Below are 20,867 nucleotides of genomic sequence, written 5' to 3'. Positions count from 1 at the left end.
ATCTCCCCAGCAGTCCCTTCCTGCTAGCTTGCTTTCGTTTGCTTTTCTGCACTGTATTCAGAAGCACAGTCCATGGGTGACTCGTTCATCTAGTTCGTAGACTTTGTGCTATCTACTCAGGAGCTATTATAGTGTCCCCCAAACAGATCTACTTCCTATGAAATAGGTTAATAAACTTTTTCATTTCAGTTGTCTTCCTCTGGTCACATCCCAAAGCACAAGTCACTGGCTTTTTACACGGGAATATATACACCTTAAATAAAGAATGGCTTGGGCAAGAACCTAGGGGTAGAGCAAAGAGCTAGAGCCCTAGCCTAGATTCAGTCTTCCCACAGCAAAACAAAGAACTGTCTGTTAAGGCCAGGGAGAAACATAGCCTACGTGACTAAGAGACTTACTGAAGGATTTATCAGGAGCAGGTCCTGGGGATGCACAGCAGAGCAGTCTGTAGGGGTCTCTCTCTGATCAGGGCTCTGGGGTGGGAAGTATGCTGTTAGAAAGGACAAGGAAAACTGGTGGAAGGGAACAGTAGTAAGGAGAGGATGAGCCCTCCAGTATGTCAGCTGGCTCATAAGACTGCCCAAACATGCTGGATTTGCCTTACTTTGTGGCTACAGGTAATGTGCACTTCCAGCAGCTGAAGTCTGAGTGGAAATTCGACAACCAATAAGGGAGCTCATACCTGGAAGTCTATTAATTCCCATGATGCCTTTAGAAAGAGTCACATGTACGACTGACAATCTTGGCATTTTGGTATCTTTCAAAAGTACAAAAATATTGTAAGTATATGTTTATGTTTGAATCCCACCTGTGGTATGGGGCTGCTTTCAACTGTCAGCAGCTGATTATGGTTTGCTTCATGCTCTAGCAGGGGCGGCAGATCGTCTCTGCAATTGTGTGACATTTGGAATTCTGGGGACTTTTCAGGGGGTATATAAATGCTAGGGGCCCCAAGAGGCAGGGTGGGTTGTTGGTTGGTTGCCATTGTCAAGTTTTGTTAAGTAGTTGTGAGCAAAGAAGATGAAACTAGATATCCTGATGGCAAAGATCAAACTAGCAACGAGAAACTTTACTCCCCTGATCAGCAGGAAGTAGTCTAACAATCATGTGGCCCCTTTCCCTTCTGTTCTTTTTTTCTCTCCAATCTAGTGCTAGGGGGTTGAAAAAGGGTGGGAAAAGGGTAGAGAAGGGTGAAAGAAAGAACCCACAAAGTAGCAAAAAACAGTTACAGTCACAAGCTTAGGCACAAAGTCTTGTCTTTCTCCAAGGTACCTAACACCAGCTGATGCTACAAGGTTTAACAAATAGGGTAGGAAATACCATTATAGTTGAAAATAGCTGCATCTGGACAATATGATGAAGCTTGGATCTGCTAACAGCAGTGCCATTTCAAGAGCATTTTCAGTGATATAAATGTATTCAATGCTCACTGCAATCCTGTGAACACTTTAACAGCCACTGACATTAAATGCTCATCATAACACATTAGAGTGCAGGGATCAGATCTGAGCTGGATCTGACCTCAAAGCTTCTCTCCTTCAGTCTAATATCCATGGTTCCAGAAAAGACTATGTCAAGAGAGAGGAGCAACAACACAGTCCTACCCAGCTGCAACACCAATGAACATTGGCAATTCTGGAATGCAAGAGATGCATAAAATGGCACTAACATGTGGGGGGCAACCAATTGCTGTTTGGCTGGATTTAAGGTCCATTCAACAGGAGGGAAATTATGTTTGTAACTGGAACTGGAAACCTGAGCCAGCTTCCTGGGGGCTAGTATAGTCATGGACCTTAGAAAAGAATCTACCACCACTTTACTCCATCAGCAGAATTCCTTACTACATACTAAATCTTAGCCTTGTTAACCACAGGTAAGTGTAGCTAGCTCTCCCTCCCCCTTAGCCTTTCTTTACAGAAACGGAGACAATCACAGGAACTCACAACTAGACAAAATGCAGAGATCCACATAGGGAACCCAGTCTCAATGGCCACATCTACATCTATGACTCAGGACATCATGGCAGAGAGGACAGAAAGACTCAGAGTCAGAATAGCAGGAAGTCCTCCATGAAACAGCCTCTCTTAGAAATGGGGACATTCTATGGCTCTCACGCCTACACAGAGAACTACAAGCTACTAATGACTGTTGGGTAAATTACCCTCTCCCAGGGATAAGACCCCATATTAGTTGTCCAATACAGAGTTGTAGGCCTTGAAAGAAACAAAAACAAGCATACATACATATGAACATATATATGAATGTACAGAATCAAAAAGAAGCCATCACCTTGAGAATGGAGAGCATCACAAATAACTTGAGAAATTGGTAGCTGGAAGGGGCAAGAGGAAGGAAAGGGGTGGAATATAATTCAATTTCAATTTTTTTATTTTTTATTTTTTTTTATTTTTTTGGTTTTTTGAGAGAGGGTTTCTCTGTGTAGCCCTGGCTGTCCTGGAACTCACTCTGTAGACCAGGCTAACCTCGAACTCAGAAATCTGCCTGCCTCTGCCTCCCGAGTGCTGGGATTAAAGGCATGCGCCACCACGCCTGGCTTCAATTTCAATTTTTAAAAAGTAAAAAACTTAAAAGTTTTAATAAAAGATTAAAAACTACCCATCTTGCCTGAGTAAACAGACAATCCCACAGTAGCCACAACCCTGGTTCGACAGTAGGCAGAAAGTGGTTTCCATTGTTTGCTTTGCTGTGAGGCTCTGAGCTATATAACCTCTCTATGCTGTAGTTTTTTTTTTTTTTCTTATAGAATAAAAAGAGTAAAAAAAGAATAGACCAGTATGTCTCACAGAGTTGCCGAAAGCATTCCAGGTGTTTGAGAAGTGTTTGACAGAGTGAGTCACATGAATTATGTAATGACAAATAAGACTTTGACCACCAGGCTGGGGAGCTATTGACAATCCAACAGCCAGTTAGTGCCTTAACTTGTGGATGATGAGCTATGAGCTGTCTGGCCTTGGTCTGTGGGCTCTCTTTGCCACTCCTCTCACAGAGAGAATACTGACATTGAAAGTAACACTCACACACACACACACACACACACACACACACACACAATGGTGTGTACTTAAGGAAAAATCACAATAAAGTCTCCTGTAGCTTTTACAATAATTTACTCTTAGAGTCATTACTGTTGACTGTTGGAATATGCTTGGACTGAACAAAAGGGAGAGATGGATGGGTTGTTCTTTATTAGCTCTTGGGTCTTCATTGAGTCACTTACTCAACAATTACCAAAGGGATTGCTCAAAATGCTTCAAGTTCTCATCTGTTTCCTTAATGTTACTTATGCCACACATTTGCACCACCCCGCACCGCCCCTTTCTCTCCTAGCTGCTGGGCATCAACCGTACGTACTAGATAATAATGAACACACTTGAAGCCCATTTCGCTTTCTCCTTATTTCAAACACGCAGATTTCCTTTGGATTCTCAGGAGTATGTGTAAGTGAAGAGAAAATCTGCCAGAACTTACCGTAACCATTCCTGCCACTTCTGATGCTAGTGACAACACTGAGACCTCAAAGGTGAAGACACTCCTTTGGTTATAAAACACAAGACCAAACAGCTATGCAACAGTTTCTACACTGCTGTTTTCCATGCACGCCTGAATATTCCAGATAGACACACCCCCTTGATGCAGCCATTTCTGAGTTTATGACTCCTAAAAAGCCTTCCAAAAATATCAACACAAAAGTTTTTTTTATAAAAAAGTCCTTATAGTCTTCTTAAGTCAATTTTAGTAACCTACTTTGATGTTTAGAGATGTTTCCTTCAGTTTTGTCTGACTTATCAGTAGTATTCAAAGTGTAGAAGAGACTGAATCAAACTTCTTTGACACACATGGGGCTTTAAGAGACCACACACTATTCTGAGTGATTCCAAATAATTTTCACATGAATGACTAAACTGGGGAAATGTATAATTTATAAGGACTTGAGTAAATTGAAGAGCCAAAAGTGTTTTAAAATCATCAGTAGAAAAAAAATTGAATCAAAAGGTTACAATTAAGAAATTAAAATTTAAATCGAAGTATTACAAATAAGAAAACAAGTCTTATGTGTGAAGTCCTCCCCAAATTTCACGTTTGAGCAAAGCTGCTGACAGCTCTTTAACAAGACTCATGCTTTTAGCATTTAACAATAGAAATATTTTCTAAAACACTACATAATTTTTACTTTTAGGAAAAATTCCCCTAGTGAAAACAAGTACTGTGAGAAGTTAAGATGTTAGTCTCCTTTGTCTCAGAGACTTTTCAACAGTGTCACATTGGAAATGTTCCCTGTGCCACAAATTGAGAGATTAGGGCCTGGGAGGTGGCTCAACTGGCAATGTGCTCGAGCATGAGTCTAGATCCATGGCACACTCGTTCAAGGCACGACCTGTAATCCCAGAACAAGGGAGGTAAAGGAAGGGCGATCCCCGGGGCTTGCAAGTAGCTGGTCTCGCCAAATCAGTGAGCTCCAGTTTCAAAGATCTTGTCTTGAGAAATGAGATGGGACACAATACAGGAAGATACCTGTCATCAGAAAGGGGATGGGACAGAACACAGAGCAATGCCTGCCATCTACTTATGGCAGCCACATGCACATACACATGTGTGCACTCACAAATACACACACATACCACACAAACAGCACACAAACACACACACGCACACACACACACCTGAAGAAAAATACTTCCACTGGACTGATTTGGTCATGCCTAGTTTTCTCAAGTGCTGTTAAAAACTAAAAGTCTTCCTCAAGGTTGACTTCATCTTTTCTTCTTTCTTTCAGTAGATAATTATACCATAAAATTACAACTCAATAAACATTGTTTAGGGGACAGAATAGGGAAAAGTAGAAATCCTCAAGGATTTAGAAGAGTACCACTAAAATGAAGCCAAACACGTAAAAGGCAATTATAAATAGAACCACGGTCTGACTACTGGTTTCATTCAGTAAGATTGTTCTTTTTTAAACAATTGGTATAAACATCATTATAAATGAACATTGCCATTCTCAGCACTTTCTGTCCCGAAAATTCACTATACCATATGAAAGCAACATTAAAGTGTGTCAAGTAGTTTATGTACAACTTGATTTTCTAAATGCCAAGGTTAAAAAAAGGCACCAGAAATATTGAAAATCACAAAAGAAGCAATGTAGAAATACTGTGAGATTATCATAACTCAGTTTGCCACAGGAAAAATATTAAGATAAGATTGAAAATAAAATAAGCAGGTTATGATATAGCCAAATTATTGCAAAATGTATCACATTGCCTGGCTGTACATTGTGGAGGTCACAGAAAGTGATTACTTTAAACTGTTTCTCCACAAATTAGCATGAATAAACACTGCTTTCCCTGGTTTCAAATATGCTATCTAAAAGTGTGGTGATGTTCCCTGGGGAAACTTGGTTGCAGTCTGAGGCATATGAGACAGGAGCCAGGATGATGGTATTTGACAGACACTAATAATAAAGATTAGTGACATCCCACAGACTTGCAGCTTCCTGCTGTGTTGGAAGCAACACAGAATAAAGGAGAAAGCCATGAGCAGTGGAGACAGATCTGTGTTCAAATCCTGGCCCCAGCACTACAGGAAGAGTGGCCTGGGGAAATTTCTTACTCCTTCCCCAAATGGAATTTCCAAAGCTCCACATCTCCCTCAGCAGTTGTGAGCACAGAAAGCAGACAACTGCTCTGCCCCGAGTCGATCTGCATTCAAAACTTGGCACCTGAAAAGTTTTAAAGTAACTGAAAATATTAGCATGGTACCATGGCAACATAAGACGGTGAGGTCAGACTGCCTATGGAAGCTGATTGGCTCATGGACAAGAAGTTGAAAAACAAGAGTTGAAGTATCATTAATGCCACACAGACAGACGAGCCAATTAACCCTGTGCATAACTGAAATGTCACCTCCTCTCATAATCCTGAAGGTTAGTAACTGATAATCAAAGGGAAATTTTTAAGTCTTAATGGGCAAAAAAAATTTAAGTGAGAAACAAAGAGGAGACTTAAGATGCTAAAAATGAGACAAAAGTAGTTGCTTTTAATAGTATCAGTTTATCAATTATAATTCTCAGTCTTAAAAGCATCTGTTTGAAGAAAAATCCCATTGCACAATGCCAGGGTATATACAATCTTATCACAATTATAAATCTTTTTGATGACTAAGATAAACTCTAAATTAAGGGCAACATTAAATTCAAGAAGAAATAATTTATTAGCTCAGAATCAAACACATAGGTTTGTCAAGGAGCTCATATGTACATGTATACACACATACATGTTATATGTAAATAATCTTTGCAGTGACTTAACTTCCTAAGGAGCAGTGCCAAGAACAGTGGCATTGCATTTCTTCTGGAGAAAGGGGTTGTAAGCACAAGGACAGCCATCTGCAGTAGTTCCTTATACGGTGTTAACCTTTCTAAAGGGAGGCAAATCTGTCTTGGCTCAGAGAAGGACCTGCTCTTCAGGTGACATCAGTGGGAAGTTTATGCAACTGCTTTCACCTTTTAGGCTAAAGGTCAGCTTTGTACCCTAGAACTTTTTCCAAGTAAAGTAAGTATATTATTTAGTATTCAAAATAGCATCAATGATGTCACAGTGAGAAAGATGCAGTTCATCGTGTAACCTAAAGAGCTAGCTTTTCAAACCACATCTGGAGAATTGAACAGTCCACACATAAATTTTTGTCTACTGTAAAAGCAAATGTGCACTGCACAATAAGTACTGCCTGATGTGCACTTAGAGGAGCTTTCGTTGGAGAACAGAGTCTGGGCTGCTGTGAAGGTGGCCACTATTTCAAGCTTAAATTTTACCCTTTGGAGCCCCCTGCAGGCTTTGTTAACTACCGAATCCTACGGCAAGTAACTAGCTGGGAGGACAGGCTGAGTAAGGACAGCAAGTAGTCTACAAACTCAAACGGCCTATAGGCAGCCTCATTCCTCCTCAAGGAACAAAATGACATAGAAGGGTTATTTTAATGAAAACTTCGATGCATCAACATCTCCCAGCAGAGGCCTGGAGGTGAATGAAGATGTGACAGTATGCTTTATGAGACTTTAGCAAAGTTAAAATGGATTTGTAAAAAAAGAAAGAAAAACAAAACAAAACAAAAAACGAGAAACAAGAGTCAGAAGGAAAAAAAAAGAAAAAGATGGATTTGTAAAATCTGACTGAAAAACAGGAACTGACACAAACATAAGAGCAATGTTTTGCACGCTTACCTTTAGGGTACCAAATCACTTCCATGACCAAAATCTTAAAAATAACCATCAGACACTATTCTGACCTTAACTGCACCTACATCAGGTCACCTGTCTCAGGATGCAGGAATGGTCTGCTTAGCTCAAGGCTGACTGTTTAACAGGTGGTAATCATTTCCAGAGACAGATGACCCTCTGAAACACCATCTCTTGGCCGTAACTTTAATTTAGCAGAGGGAAAGTGATTTGTAACATATAATCACAGTGTTAGTCTGAGCCAATAGTTCCTAAAGTTAGAAAATACAAAAAGTGCAGGTCTGTCTGTCCTGCCATCAACGTGATACAAATGTGCCCTACTGTAAACCAACTCAGACACATACCATGTCTATGTCTACTATAACTAGTTCTGACCAGGTCATATCTGAGGTTCAAAACATGCATATGCTGGCCTTAGTATAATTTACATAAGAATCAGGAGAAAACAAAACAAACACTCCAATAAAACCAAAAATCTCTACTAACCAAAACTCCATTTTAGCAAAACAGTGTTACTCTTGGACACATACAGTGATGTTCAGAATGTCTCTGCCCCTGAGTTCCATATACATGGAATCATCTATAATCTATCCAAAACAAATGTCTACGTTCAACTCCTTTGCCAGTCACATTAGACACTTCTCTAACTTTTTGAAAAGAAGGAAAATAGGATTGACCATTTTTCAGCATCTTCTTGAAGTCAAAAATATAAAAGAGAATGACCATTCCCCTTAGAGAAGGTATAGCCACTTGGTGGGATATTTAATAATAGTGACTTAAAGATCAACAGGGGTCCGAGTAACATGCTTCCTGTCCTTTCTCACCATGGAATCCTGGTGCTGCCTTTTCCCACAAACCTTCAGATGTAGCACTGATGTGTCGACAAGTCATCTTTTCTGAAAGGCCCTTTTCTTTCTCCTATTCTAACTATCCTTCCTACTGCTGATAGGCATACTGATTATCTTTAGCAGTAAAATAAATATCATTGTCAAATTGCTTGTGCTTTATATCTGAGATACAAACATATTCAAGACCTTTCAAAACCATGGCTATGAAAGGTTCAGTGGGGCAGGGGTGGGGGGCTGGGAAGATGGCTGCTCTTATAAAGAACCCTCAGCACCCACACGGCAGCTAACTTCCAGTTGTTCCAAGAGCTCCGGTGCCACCTTCTGACAATAAACACATGTGGTGCACAGACATACACACAGGCAGAATACCCATACAATAAAATGAAAACAATCAACTTTTTAAAGATTACTTACTAGCTGCACTTTCGTACTTCTCTCCAAGTTTCCCTCCCTGAGCTGGGGTCTCTGTATTTCTGGTGGGACTCAACTTCTAAGTTACTGTTTCAGCCTCAAAGCAGCAGGGGATGCAGGCATATGCTGCCATGCTCCTCTATTGTCCAAACTACCCTGTTGAAGGAGTGATTCTATTCCACACTTACAACTAGTGGGTGTGACAGCAGCTTCACACTGAGCAACAGTTCCTCATGTACATAAAGCATCCACACACATGCACTACTACTCACTCGGGCCCACACGCAAACTCACACTCGTGTTTCTTTCTTTCCAGAACAAGCCAGAATTACAGCTCTTTTAGTGATTGTTATAATTTTTGGAATGGTTCATAAAATTTTCCAGATTCTTTTAAATTTGTAATATTTTCATCTTTTTTTCTCTTTTCCCCCCAATTGTGAACCATTCCATATTGCATCTTTATTGCAAAAGTCAACATGCTTCTTAGAAATTCAGATTGTAATCGATAAAACAAACATTACATATATGAATTTAAATGTATAAACAGTTAGAAATCCAACAATATCTCCTATATACTATTACACAAGTTCACAATCTTGTAAAAACTATAATACAGGCATACTATACATCAAGAGGAAACATCCTTCCTTTTCACATGATTTTTTTTTTTCTTTGTGAAATAATGATCCATCACCAAAGATCTTTTTCATGGTAAAGGACTGTTTTCCACTATCTCAGCTGGTGATGTCATTTTCCCAATGCTCCAAGAAGAAACTGAGAAAAATTCCACATTCCTTGGGGTAACCTTTTTAGACTTGGGCAGAAATCTAGAAACTCTTACTGACTGGTCACACTGGCAGCTCTCTCTGTGGATCTGCTACACAGAGAGTTTATACACTAGTACAGCAAAATTTGTCTCAAATGCTAAATGTTATCTCTATAAATAAAAATGCCAAGAAAACAAGTCATGGTGTGGAATTCACTTTTAAGAGAAATTCTAACAGTTGGGGATTGGTGGATGGGGATAAAGGGATATATATATATATATACACACATACACATATTCAGCTATTTTATGCTAACCTTAAGTTTTATAACAGTATAATTAATCCATATTTTAAATTCATTTTTGAGTTAAACACATTGGAAAAGAATTTTAGTTATTTTTAAGGAATACGGAAGGACCCAAAACCTTAATAAAAAATGATCTATCTCTCATATTAGCACCATTCTCGTTCATCCTCTGCCCCCAATAACTAAAAAGCCAAATAAATCCTCAACTCTCTCTGTAGTGAATGCATAAGATGTCAATCTTAAGGTTAAAAAAAAAAATCATATGAAAAGGAATCTCATTCTGCTCAACTGTCAGTCTACTGAGACTTTCTTACAGCTTCACTAATTTACTGTCATTTTCAGTCTCCAAATACAAAAATACAACAATTCTTATTGAAATCTATACGCTGGTAGTTTTAGTACACAAAAGAAAAAAAACCAAACAAATTATTTACAAAATTATACAGTTTAAGAAAAAACTTTGTACAAAAAATATATAAATCCTTTGTTCCCTCNATCACGTTTAAATGGTCAGGACTCAAAATATTCACCACAATGAATCTTTCCAAATATATACTGACTGAGCCACAAACATCAAGAAAATTTCATTAGAGATGATGGAGAAGTGAGGAGCAAGATGCTTATTGAAGGTTCCCTTCTTTATGTTCCTTCTTTATGGGCTTCGCTTAGCCTCGGTGTCATCAGAAACACAACAACAACCTGGAGAGGAAGTCCCACTACAAAGGGAAAGCTACATGAACTCTAACTATCCTGGTGTTTGACACGTCATCCCAGGACAATATGAAGAGGAAAAAGATGACCAGAAGGTGGGATCTAACTTCTTGTCACTACGTAAATCTAGAGTCCTGATGGTTTTAAGTTTCTAAGTGAACTGTTTCTATTTTAAGAAACAGTCTTTACCTCAGGGAACAAAACCCTGACACAGTTAGTGATCACCAAGAACCTTCTGAAGCCAACAGGAAGTTTCAAATTTTCACACCACACATATTATAAAACAGATGTGTATCCTTGAAAAAGTGACATTCTATGTACAGTAATCATTCATTTCCCCAGGGGTCAGTACAGTGTAGTGTTGCTCCTCTGCTTTTCCATCTAACATTCAGAACACAAGGACATAAATTTACATATATATTTTACTTAACAGACACTCTGTACAGTGTACAGTAAAAATGCACACAGTAAAGGAAACTGCCTACTAAAGTGTGTTCATGGACAGCAAGAATCTATAAAATTATGAAAATATAAGGTCATCTAATCAATGTCAAGTTAGAATCTCATTTATTACTAGCTTATCCAGACTCCATCCCCACCTCAGCACCTCACCATCATCATTACAATGTAGGAAAAGAACTTCAGCTACCGGCCATTAACCTTTGTGTGGAACTGTCACTATGCTGAAACTTTAAGGGGAGGGAAGCCAGTAGTAACTCTGTCCCCTAAAATTCTGCCTGTATTTCCATCAAAGTATCACTTATTTATAAAGGTGCTGGTTTAAACCTTTTACTGATGACTGATTCTTGATTGCCCAACTGAATCACTTATTTCAAAAAGTCAGGCTTATTAATCAAAAGGGATGAGAAAGATACAAGGGAATGAGCAAAAGGGCAAAAGGCAAAATGAGGTTTATTTAAAAGGGGGTGGGGGTGGGGACAACTGAAGCGATGCTCAGACATATCAAACCATGGAAGATGAGTGGCAGAGCCCCAGAGCAGGTGCGGGGAGGAGGAGGAGGAGGAGGAGGAGGAGGAGAGGGTGCAGCAGAGCCAGCGTCCGTGCCCTGTGGCTCCTGTGAACAGTGACCGTGGTTTTGCTGAAGCTTTGACACACATAAACTCTGAGAAAGACTGACTATAAAGTGGGCTCTTCCATGGTAAAAAAAAAAAAAAAAAAAAAAATTAAATTTACTTTTCTTCCAATACCATCCTTGAAAGGAAAAGGTATTTAAATTACAAGTATCTCCAACTGTCTGACGACCCATTCATAATAGCTAAGAGTTAAGAGATTCAAGGCGATTTTGACATTTAATGAAATTTTTATCAGCAGATTTATAATCCAAAATAAAATTTCTGAACACCCTGTCTTTACATTGTAATCCAGCACCAAGAGCAGAAACAGATGGTGTGGAAGGTAAGGTTCTAGAGAATCCAGTCACTCCTGTGGATCTTCACAACTGTGTAAAGTCACGGCCTTTGGTGATTTGATATCATAGACAATTATGAGATGTGTTTGAATAGCAACTTGCTGTCCTTAAACCTACTGTGTTGAAGAGAAAAAAAATTTTTGGCTCATTGACTTCTTTAAATAATTCTAAAAAGTTGTTCTTCTAAACAATATTTCTAAAAATTACACAACTCGCATCAAATTTCATCTTCGCCACGAACGAGACTCATATTCATCTTCATCTTCATCATCATCATCATGCAAAAACAAATCTGAGGTTTCTGTTTCCTAAAGAGAAGAGAACACACATCTGCTTAGCTGTGCACAAATGCAGAGCAAAACAGCCACATGATAAACAGACTAGCAAAAGGCCTAGGTCAGATTTACCCAGACTTTATTTTTAGGGCGAACAAACAAAGCATCCAACAAACAAAGGAACAAAACTACTAACCAACCAACCAACCAGCCCCAGTCTTCACATTTAAACACTGTCTGTGCATTAATCAACCCAGATACAACAAAGATGTTTGTTTCTTTGTAATGGGAACATTCAACGTTCTTAATAGTGATCTTGAGTTTGTACAACACAACACTGCAAACTGCCACTACAGTGTGGCTAACTCCCAAATGGAGGACTAGAGATTATGCTTCCTGTCTGGCTATGATTCGGTACTTTTTTTTTTAACCCATTTCTCCTACCCACACCCCAGAACACATCTGACAGATTATTATTTATCCTGCTTAAATTAAAGACATTATTGGAGGTTTCCATTCCATTATCACCAAGAAAATAAAATGCTACATGAAAGTCAGCCATCATAGAACATGCCTGTAATCTTAGCATTTGGGAGGCAGAGGCAGGAGTTTTGTGAGTTTGAAGGCAGCTTGGGCCATAGGGTTAAACCCTATCTCAAAAAGCAAAGAAATAAAACAAAGTATTAAGTGTGTGTATGTGTAAACATGTACACATATGTAATATGTACACTGTAAATTATAAAAAAAAATAATAATTAAAACTAACTTTATTCCATTAACAAAAGTGAGGAAAATCAATAATTTCTGGGATATCTTTCATTGATTTGTAAGGAATGAATATGCTTGGATATGCTAACTTCTCCCATAACACCAACATTCCACATCTTATATGAAAATCTACAATTTGACACAAAAAAGAAATATCCACAAATATCATCAATGTGCCAAGATTTACTTTCTTCCTAATTTGGGAACATTTCTGCTTTTGTTATGTAAATTTGTTCATATAGAACACACTCACTAACTAGAAAAACTTGATTCTTTGAAAAGCAAGATTATAAAGTCAGAAATAATTTACATTGTGGGGCTGAATATTCTTCTAATAAACTAATTAGAAGACAAAAATAAAAGGCAAACTTATTTCTCATATTGTAAGAGGCTAATTATTACCTCTAGGCTAGTTTTAGCTAACACTAAAAGGAAAGTGACACTATTCTATATGCATAGTACTTGACATAAAGAGAAACAGAAGGCAGTGCAGTGCCTCAGATCTTATTTTAACAGTTGACTTTAATAGTTTACCTCTTCTTTGACTTCTTCTTCCTCAGTCTCAGTAGATATAGATGGTACCTTGGGCTTGTGCCATGATATCTGTAGCCGACGGTCTTTGAATTTTGATGCTTGGTTTGTAGCCTAAAGTACATTTTAGAAGAACACTTAAGTACATACTCATCTTTATTAAGGATGTTTTCAAGCAGTGCTACTTAAAAAGTGGAGGGAAACAATCTGTCAACCAGGGTCTTTTTCAGCTAAGACATGCCTATATTTGGTCCATATGTTTTATAGACATGACTGTTGCGTCTACTGAGCAAAGTGACATGAGGACAGCAAATAGTATCCTCATTTAATGACTTGGCATTTACTTATCAAACCTTAAAATTATATCATTTCTGAGATGAATAATCTCAGTTACTACACTGCATTTCTCAGCTTATCTGATAACTCTTCCTATTTTCTCCCCATAACTTTCTTTTCTAGAGACAGAGCCTTGATAGCGCCTAGGCTGACTTTTAACTCTCAACTCTCCTGCCTCAGCTTACCAAGCAGTAGGACTACAGATCTGTGCCACCATGTTCACTTTCTTTTCTCAAATGCTCAGAATCCCCTAGCTCATCAACGCACACAATAAATGCTTATGAGAGCTGGGCCTGATGCCTCACACCTGTAATCCCAGCACCCAAAGTCTGAGGCACAGGGTTATTCCAAGTTCACCCTGGCTACACTGGGAGTTCCAAATATGTCTGAACTACAGAATGAAACCTAGTCTTTAAAAGAAAAAGCCATTGTCCCTCCCAGTTATGGTAAAACCTCTGTTTCTTTCCCTAAGCCTCAACACCAAGTAGTTCCATGGGTTGAATCCAGGGTCTTGTACACACTATCCACGTGTCCACCACAGAGTTATATCCCTAACCCCTAAGTGTTTTCCTCAGTACAATTTTCTAAATACTTCTCAGCAAAAGTCAATGAAAAGACATCCCATTTACTTATTTATTTTAAAAAGGAAATGAACCTAGGGTCTAATGCATGTTAGACAAGCACTGTATAATATAAATAGATTTCTTAATGATGTACATGCATAAACTTTTATGAAAACAAAGTTAAATTCATAATGCAAAGTCTAAGTGAACCATCAAGATGGCTCTGAGAGTTAAAACTCTAACCCCAAAATGTGATGACTTGTTTGATCCCTGAGACTCACATCATAAAAGAACCAACTCCCACAGGTTGTCTGCTGACATCCAAATATATGGGCATCATGGTGTAAACAATCCCCCTCCCACCCACCCAGCATGCATATGAGATTCTAAGGTGTGTCTGAGTTGGGTGTTGTTTATTTCCTTTTCAGACTTTTAAGTTTTCTTCAGTGAACACCATAAAAGACACTGCTTCATAATCAACAACTTTAACTTTCAAGAGTAGTTTAAGGTACTCAGACCAACTGTTTCTCTCAGAAAGGATGGATTCAGAAATGTGTATGATACTTATAGCTAAGACATGAAAACATGGCCGGGCGTGGTGGCGCATGCCTTTAATCCCAGCACTCGGGAGGCAGAGGCAGGCGGATTTCTGAGTTCGAGGCCAGCCTGGTCTACACAGAGAAACCCTGTCTCGATAAACCAAAAAAAAAAAAAAAAAAAAAAGACATGAAAACATATCCCTGGATGTGTGTCAGGATGAGGGAGGTAAGGAGGCTTGTTGGGAAGATACACTGTCCTTTTTCCTTTGAGTATTCTTCTTAGATGTTGTGGTGTTTGTGGTTCCTGTAGACATTCGGTAGCATGAGGAAAAAATGGCTACCAGCCAACATAGAAGGAAATAGAAGGGAATACAGGAGGAGCTTGCGTGTTCAAATAATCCTAAACTACCTTTAAAGATTCTTAAGTGAAAAGGAAAGACAGGGTAGGTGAGATGGGTCAGCAAGTAAAGATGCTTGTTGCCAAGTATGACAATCTGAGTTTAGACCTACATGGTAAAAGGAAAACCAACTTCTGTAAGCCTTCCCCTGACCTCCACACATGCACAGTAGCATGTGTGTCCACATACATCACATACACAAGACAGATAAATGTGATTTTTTTTTTTTAGACAGAAAGAAGGTAAGAAGAGAAAGTAGTGTCTGAAGGGATGGCTCAGTGGTTACTTAAAGTACTTGCTGTGTCATCAAGCATGGAGATCTGAATTCAGATCCCTAGCAACTACATAAAAAGCTGGGTGCAGCAGAGAACATTCAGAACCCCAGTTCTGGGGAGGAAAGCGAGGACTGAGTCAGGCCAGACAGCCAGTCTAGCTGCAACAGCAAGTTCCAAATTTCAAGGAGAGACTCTGTCTCAAAAAGAAAAATGGACAGCGATAGAGAATAGAGGCATAGAGTTAATGTCAACCTCTGGCTTCCACAGGCATGTGTACACACCCATGTGTAAACATAGTAATCACACATAAACATATGCCTCATATGCAAAATTTTAAAAATTAGTTTACATTTTCAAATTATGTTACAAGGAACAAGATGCATCTAGAGGCAAGTATATGCTATTTTATTATCAAGAAAAATGGGGGGGGGGGAATCCAATAAGTCCCATCCTACATCACTGATTACAACAAATAAACCATACTAACACAGTTAAAAATCTTATGGTTAGAACCTGGCATGGAGGTCGATGTCTGGGATCCCAGATTTCTGAGTTTGAGGCCAGCCTAGTCTACAGACTGTATGCCAGGTCAGCCTGTGAGAGCCTGCCTTAAAGCAACTTAATGTCCACTACTTGAAAAATTCCAATACAGTCCAAACATTCTCAACATTTAAGAAAACAATTTTCCTTTCTGCAAGTAGCCAAATCTCTTCAAGCAGAGATGAAGGGCAGAGTGCCCAAGTGTCTATCCTGTTTCTGTCTTTCAAACAAAACTCTATGACTTAAAATTACCAGCTTCAGGATTAGACTTTAAAATACTTAATAGGAATTCTTCATAAAGCCCTTTAGCTTGGTGGCATATCCTGGAATCCCAGCACTTGGGCAATAGAGGTAATAATCCAAGGCCAGCCTTGGTCATGTAGTGAGTCTGAAGTCAGCTTGATTTATATAGGACTCCATCTCAAAACAACGAACAAGAGACCTACTCAGAGGTTAAAACACTTGCGGCTCTTCCAGATGACTCCCATTCAGTCCCCAACCCCCTCACAACCACTAGTAACTAAACAAAGTTACAACTAAAATTTGTACTTTATTAAAATGATTATTGAAAGGGAGGGGGAGGACCAGGTAGAGGCTTGTAATTCAGCAACTAGGATGCTGAGAAAAGGATTTTACGAATTTGAAATAAACCTAAGTTATATATTGTGAGTTGTAGGCTACCTGAGCTATAGAGTGAAACCAATCTTAAAAATCAAACAAAGGCTGTGATAGTGATGTACACCCATAAGCTTAGCACTAGGAGGCAGGATGATTAAGAGATCTAAGGAAGTCTTGGCTATAGAGTAGACTTGAGAGGGTAGCCTGGACCTCATGGGACCTTCTCAACAAACTACAAAGGCTACAAAACAAGAAAGTGTGAAAACAAAAAGGAAAAGCAAATGAACAAAAGGGAAGGAAGGGGAGGGGAAAGGTCTAACAGAGGAAAGAAAAGTACAAACAGGGAAAAGAGACCACTTATAGGCTAAAAAACCCTGTAATATTTTACAACTTGGCTCTTTATAGAACAAATCTACCAACATTTATTTTTTTCATGTATATGTATACATATGTGGGTCTGAGTTTATGCCTTGAGACTACAGGTGCCTAAGTGAAGCCAGAAGCAGGTTCTTGGTGCTAGAGTTACAGGCTCCATCATGGTTCTAGGATCTGTACTTGGGTTCTCTTCAAGAATATGCCTTTAAGCGGGGTGAAGTGTACACTTTTAACATCAGCACTCAGGAGACTGAAGCAGACAGATCTTTGTGAGTTCGAGACTAGTCTGGTCTACAAGGTGAGTCCTAGGACAGCCAACACTTTTATAAAAAGAGATTTTGTCTCAAAAAGAACACAAACAAAAAAGAATCCCAGGACTGAGGAAGTAAAGGCAGGAGGATCTCTGTAAGTCTGAGGCCAGCCTGGTCTACAGAGTGAGTTTTAGAAGAATCAGTGCTATGTAGAGACCCCATCTAACCCCCACACCATCTATGCCCCCCCCCAAAAGAAAGCAGGAAATGCCCTTAACTGCTGAGCCATTTCTCTAGGCCCCAAATCTGCCGATTTTGGATACATACTATTAAAATACATGTATCTATGTTGAGGATAACCTGGACTATATATTACATATTATATTTTATATTATATATTATGTTTAGTTTTTATATATCTGTATGTGTTCAGATGTATATTTGCTTGTGGAGAACTCAGGCTGACACTGGTATCTTTCTTGACGTATTTTCTTATTTTTTTGAGACAGGAGTTCTCTCTGACCGTGAGTTCAACAACTGCCTAGCTTAGTTGCCAGAAAGCCTCAGGGTTTGTCTCTGTTGCCCAGCACTGACATTGCAGATACATGCTGCTGGCCTAGCTTTTACATGGCTGCTAGGGATCTAAACTCAGTTCTTCATGTTTTCAACCAACTGAGCCATCTCCCCAGCACCATCAGTATACATTTTTCTTTGTTTTGCTTTGTTTTTCGAGACAGGGTTTCTCTGTATAGCCCTGGTTGTCCTGGAACTCACTTTGTAGACCAGGCTGGCCTCGAACTCAGAAATCCACCTGCCTCTGCCTCCCAAGTGCTGGGATTAAAGGTGTGTGCCACCACACCCGGCTTCTGTATACATTTTAACTAGAGTGAAGTCTTTGTTCATTGAGATTTGCCTCACCACCTTTAACATAAAATAGAGTTGAAATATTTTTCTCAAGATGTCAGGAGTGGGGTGGGAGTGGCAGTGAAATGGCTCAATAGATAAAGTACTTGCGACCAGGTTGGAAGGCCTGAGTTTGATCCCTGGGACACAAAGATAGAAGAAAGAACCAACTACTGAAAGTTGTTCTTTGATCTGTACATGCAAGCTGTGGTACATGCACCCCTCCTGCCCCCACATAAATAATGTAAATTGTAAAAAGTTGCCTAGGTCTGGGTAAACCTGGTTATCATGGCTACAGTACTTATCAGCCATGTAATCATGATGGGCAGTTTAAAATTTGGTTTTGAATTTGAAGAAAACAGTTTTACTGGAGTCTGGGGAGGCTCAACTTGTATGGTAGTTGCCTAGGACGAACAAACCCCTTGGTTAAATCCCCACCAACATCCATAATCAGGTACATGTACACACACGCCTGTGATCCAAGTGTTTGGAAGACGAAAGCAGGAGGATCAGAAATGCAAGGCTAGGGCTGGAAAGATGGCTCAGTGGTTAAGAGAACCAACTGCTTTTTCAAAGGTCCTGAGTTCAATTCCCAGCAACCACATAGTAGCTCACAGCCATCTGTAATGGAATCTCATGCTCTCTTCTGGTGTGCCTGAAGACAATGACTGTATATGTGCATACATAAAATAAATAAATAAATCTAAAAAAAAAAAAAAAAAAAAAAGGAAAAAGAGATGCAAGGTTATCCTTGTTTACATGGGAGTCTGGGGCCAACCTGGGATACTTGAAACTGTCTAAAATTTTAAAGGAGACTTTACTGTATACAATTTCACATGTTTTTCATACTTATAGTCATTTAATATTACATGAACCCATTTATGAAACTCTAATTCAGGACTAGTTACCAAATGAATTAGTGAATGGCTGGAAAGAGAATGAATATACTGCACATCTATCTGTTGTAGCTGATCTCTATTTATAGCTCTGTTGACATTGTATAAAGAATAAACATGCTTACTAATAATTTGAGTTTTGGCTCTATTCCAGATTACTTTCATTTTTTTACCTAGAAATATCTGGAAAACTGTGAAATAATCCTAAGATCAAATATGACTTTGGAACACTATGCCACTACAAACGTATTTATGTAAGTTATTACGAAACATCGAGGTAAAACCTACTTTCTGACCTTCAAAGGTACATTAATAAGAACTTGATAAAAGTTGTATTTTAACAACTAACATTTCTAACCTAGAAATAATTTGATATTTATAGACTGTGGTAAACAAAGTGCTGAGTGCATTCTTTTTAAGAGTTAGTATGAGTTACATTAATAACTTACTGAGAAATGCTGAAGCAACTCATCTTTTTCCTCCTCAATGAATCCTCCAACTGGGAGTGCTTTGGGGCGGTGGTCCACCACCATGTGATTCAGTGAGCCCCTCCCTCTTCCTCGACCCCTGCCTCTTCCTCGGCCTTGAGAAGACATGGTCTTTCCTCGCCCCACAGGTAAAATACCTAATCTTGCAGCCTAAATAATAAAAGGTAATACACATTGTTAATGCTTCATAAGTACATAAAGAGAAAATCTATTCTCCGAGAAGATACGCGAGTTAACTCTCACCTCGACTTGTAATTGGCTGAGCTTTTTGCGTAATTCTGTTGTATCTTCTCCTGAAGAGAGCCTCTTGTGGAGGTCCAACTCTGTGTCCAACAACTCTTTCTGGGCCTGGGAAAAACAAGAGGGAAGGAAGAGATTAGGTAACTACTAATATCTTATTCAGAGCATTACAGCTACACAATGATGTGCTTCTTCTTTGCAAAATGCTCAAAGGAAATTAACCATCATAGGCAGACTGCAAACACAGTCAGCATAACGATTCTGCTGGAAAGGTAAGAGTTGACCAAGATACTCTTCACATAAAGCATCACAAATGAAATGCAACTAATCAAATAAAAATTATATTGAAAATATTTATTAACTTTACAAAAGACCAGTAGTATGGCTTACACCTCTAATCCCAGTAATCAGAGGTTAAAGCAGGCCTGTCTCTTCTATTCTCTCTGACACAAGTTAGAAATACTATTTCTTCTTTAGGTAGCATTAAACAGAGAGATGCCCTTCCATCTTCCACATGATAGGAATAGGAGATGCTCTGCTTTTCTTGGTACTGTAATGTGAACCACATTCTCCATGAATAGTCCTGAGCAATGAACTCAAAGCAGAAAAAGTCACACCACTCCATCCCCATGCTAACTTTCTTTTGCCTAGTTTAATTTCCAATAATTAAATGAATTTCTAATCTACAGTATGATGACAAGACAATGTGAGTTATTCATTTGTTCTACCACTTCTGGTAGCCATGATGTTCAATAGAAAGGGAAATGATGAAACATGAAGAGTCAGTTTTCCATATCCACCAGAATGATACTCAGTGGAGTAAATTAAACTTTATCTGTTTAAAAAAAAAAAAAAAAGGCCTAGCCGGGCATGGTGGCGCACGCCTTTAATCCCAGCACTCGGGAGGCGGAGGCAGGTGGATTTCTGAGTTCGAGGCCAGCCTGGTCTACAAAGTAAGTTCCAGGACAGCCAGGGCTATACAGAGAAACCCTGTCTCGAAAAACCAAAAAGACCTGTCTAAAATTTGAGCCACTCCTGGTTACAGAGTGAAATCTTGTCTTTAAATGAATTAATTAAATAAGTACAACAGTATGAATAAAGAACAATAGAAAATTAATTTCAGGCTGGTGCTCTATTATGGCC

The 20,867-nt window shown here is 39.0% G+C and overlaps 1 protein-coding gene across 2 annotated transcripts in view; it reads right to left on the bottom strand.

Moving 5' to 3' along the window:
* Positions 1-8,866: 8,866 nt before the first annotated feature.
* The window catches only part of Rbm27 (RNA binding motif protein 27), a 69,241-nt gene continuing 57,240 nt past the window's right edge, over positions 8,867-20,867 (bottom strand). For both annotated transcript variants that reach the window (XM_021214233.1, XM_021214232.2), the window contains 4 exons: positions 19,728-19,832; positions 19,446-19,634; positions 13,306-13,416; positions 8,867-12,036 (listed from right to left, as the gene is read on the bottom strand). In XM_021214233.1, the coding sequence (XP_021069892.1) occupies positions 11,953-12,036; positions 13,306-13,416; positions 19,446-19,634; positions 19,728-19,832 (489 nt within the window). In that variant the 3' untranslated portion in view covers positions 8,867-11,952. The remainder of the gene's footprint in view (positions 12,037-13,305; positions 13,417-19,445; positions 19,635-19,727; positions 19,833-20,867) is intronic.

Source organism: Mus pahari, chromosome 15 (genome assembly GCF_900095145.1).
Source record: "Mus pahari chromosome 15, PAHARI_EIJ_v1.1, whole genome shotgun sequence".
Classification (NCBI taxonomy): Eukaryota; Metazoa; Chordata; class Mammalia; order Rodentia; family Muridae; genus Mus; species Mus pahari.
This window is presented reverse-complemented; position numbering and strand designations above follow the sequence as displayed.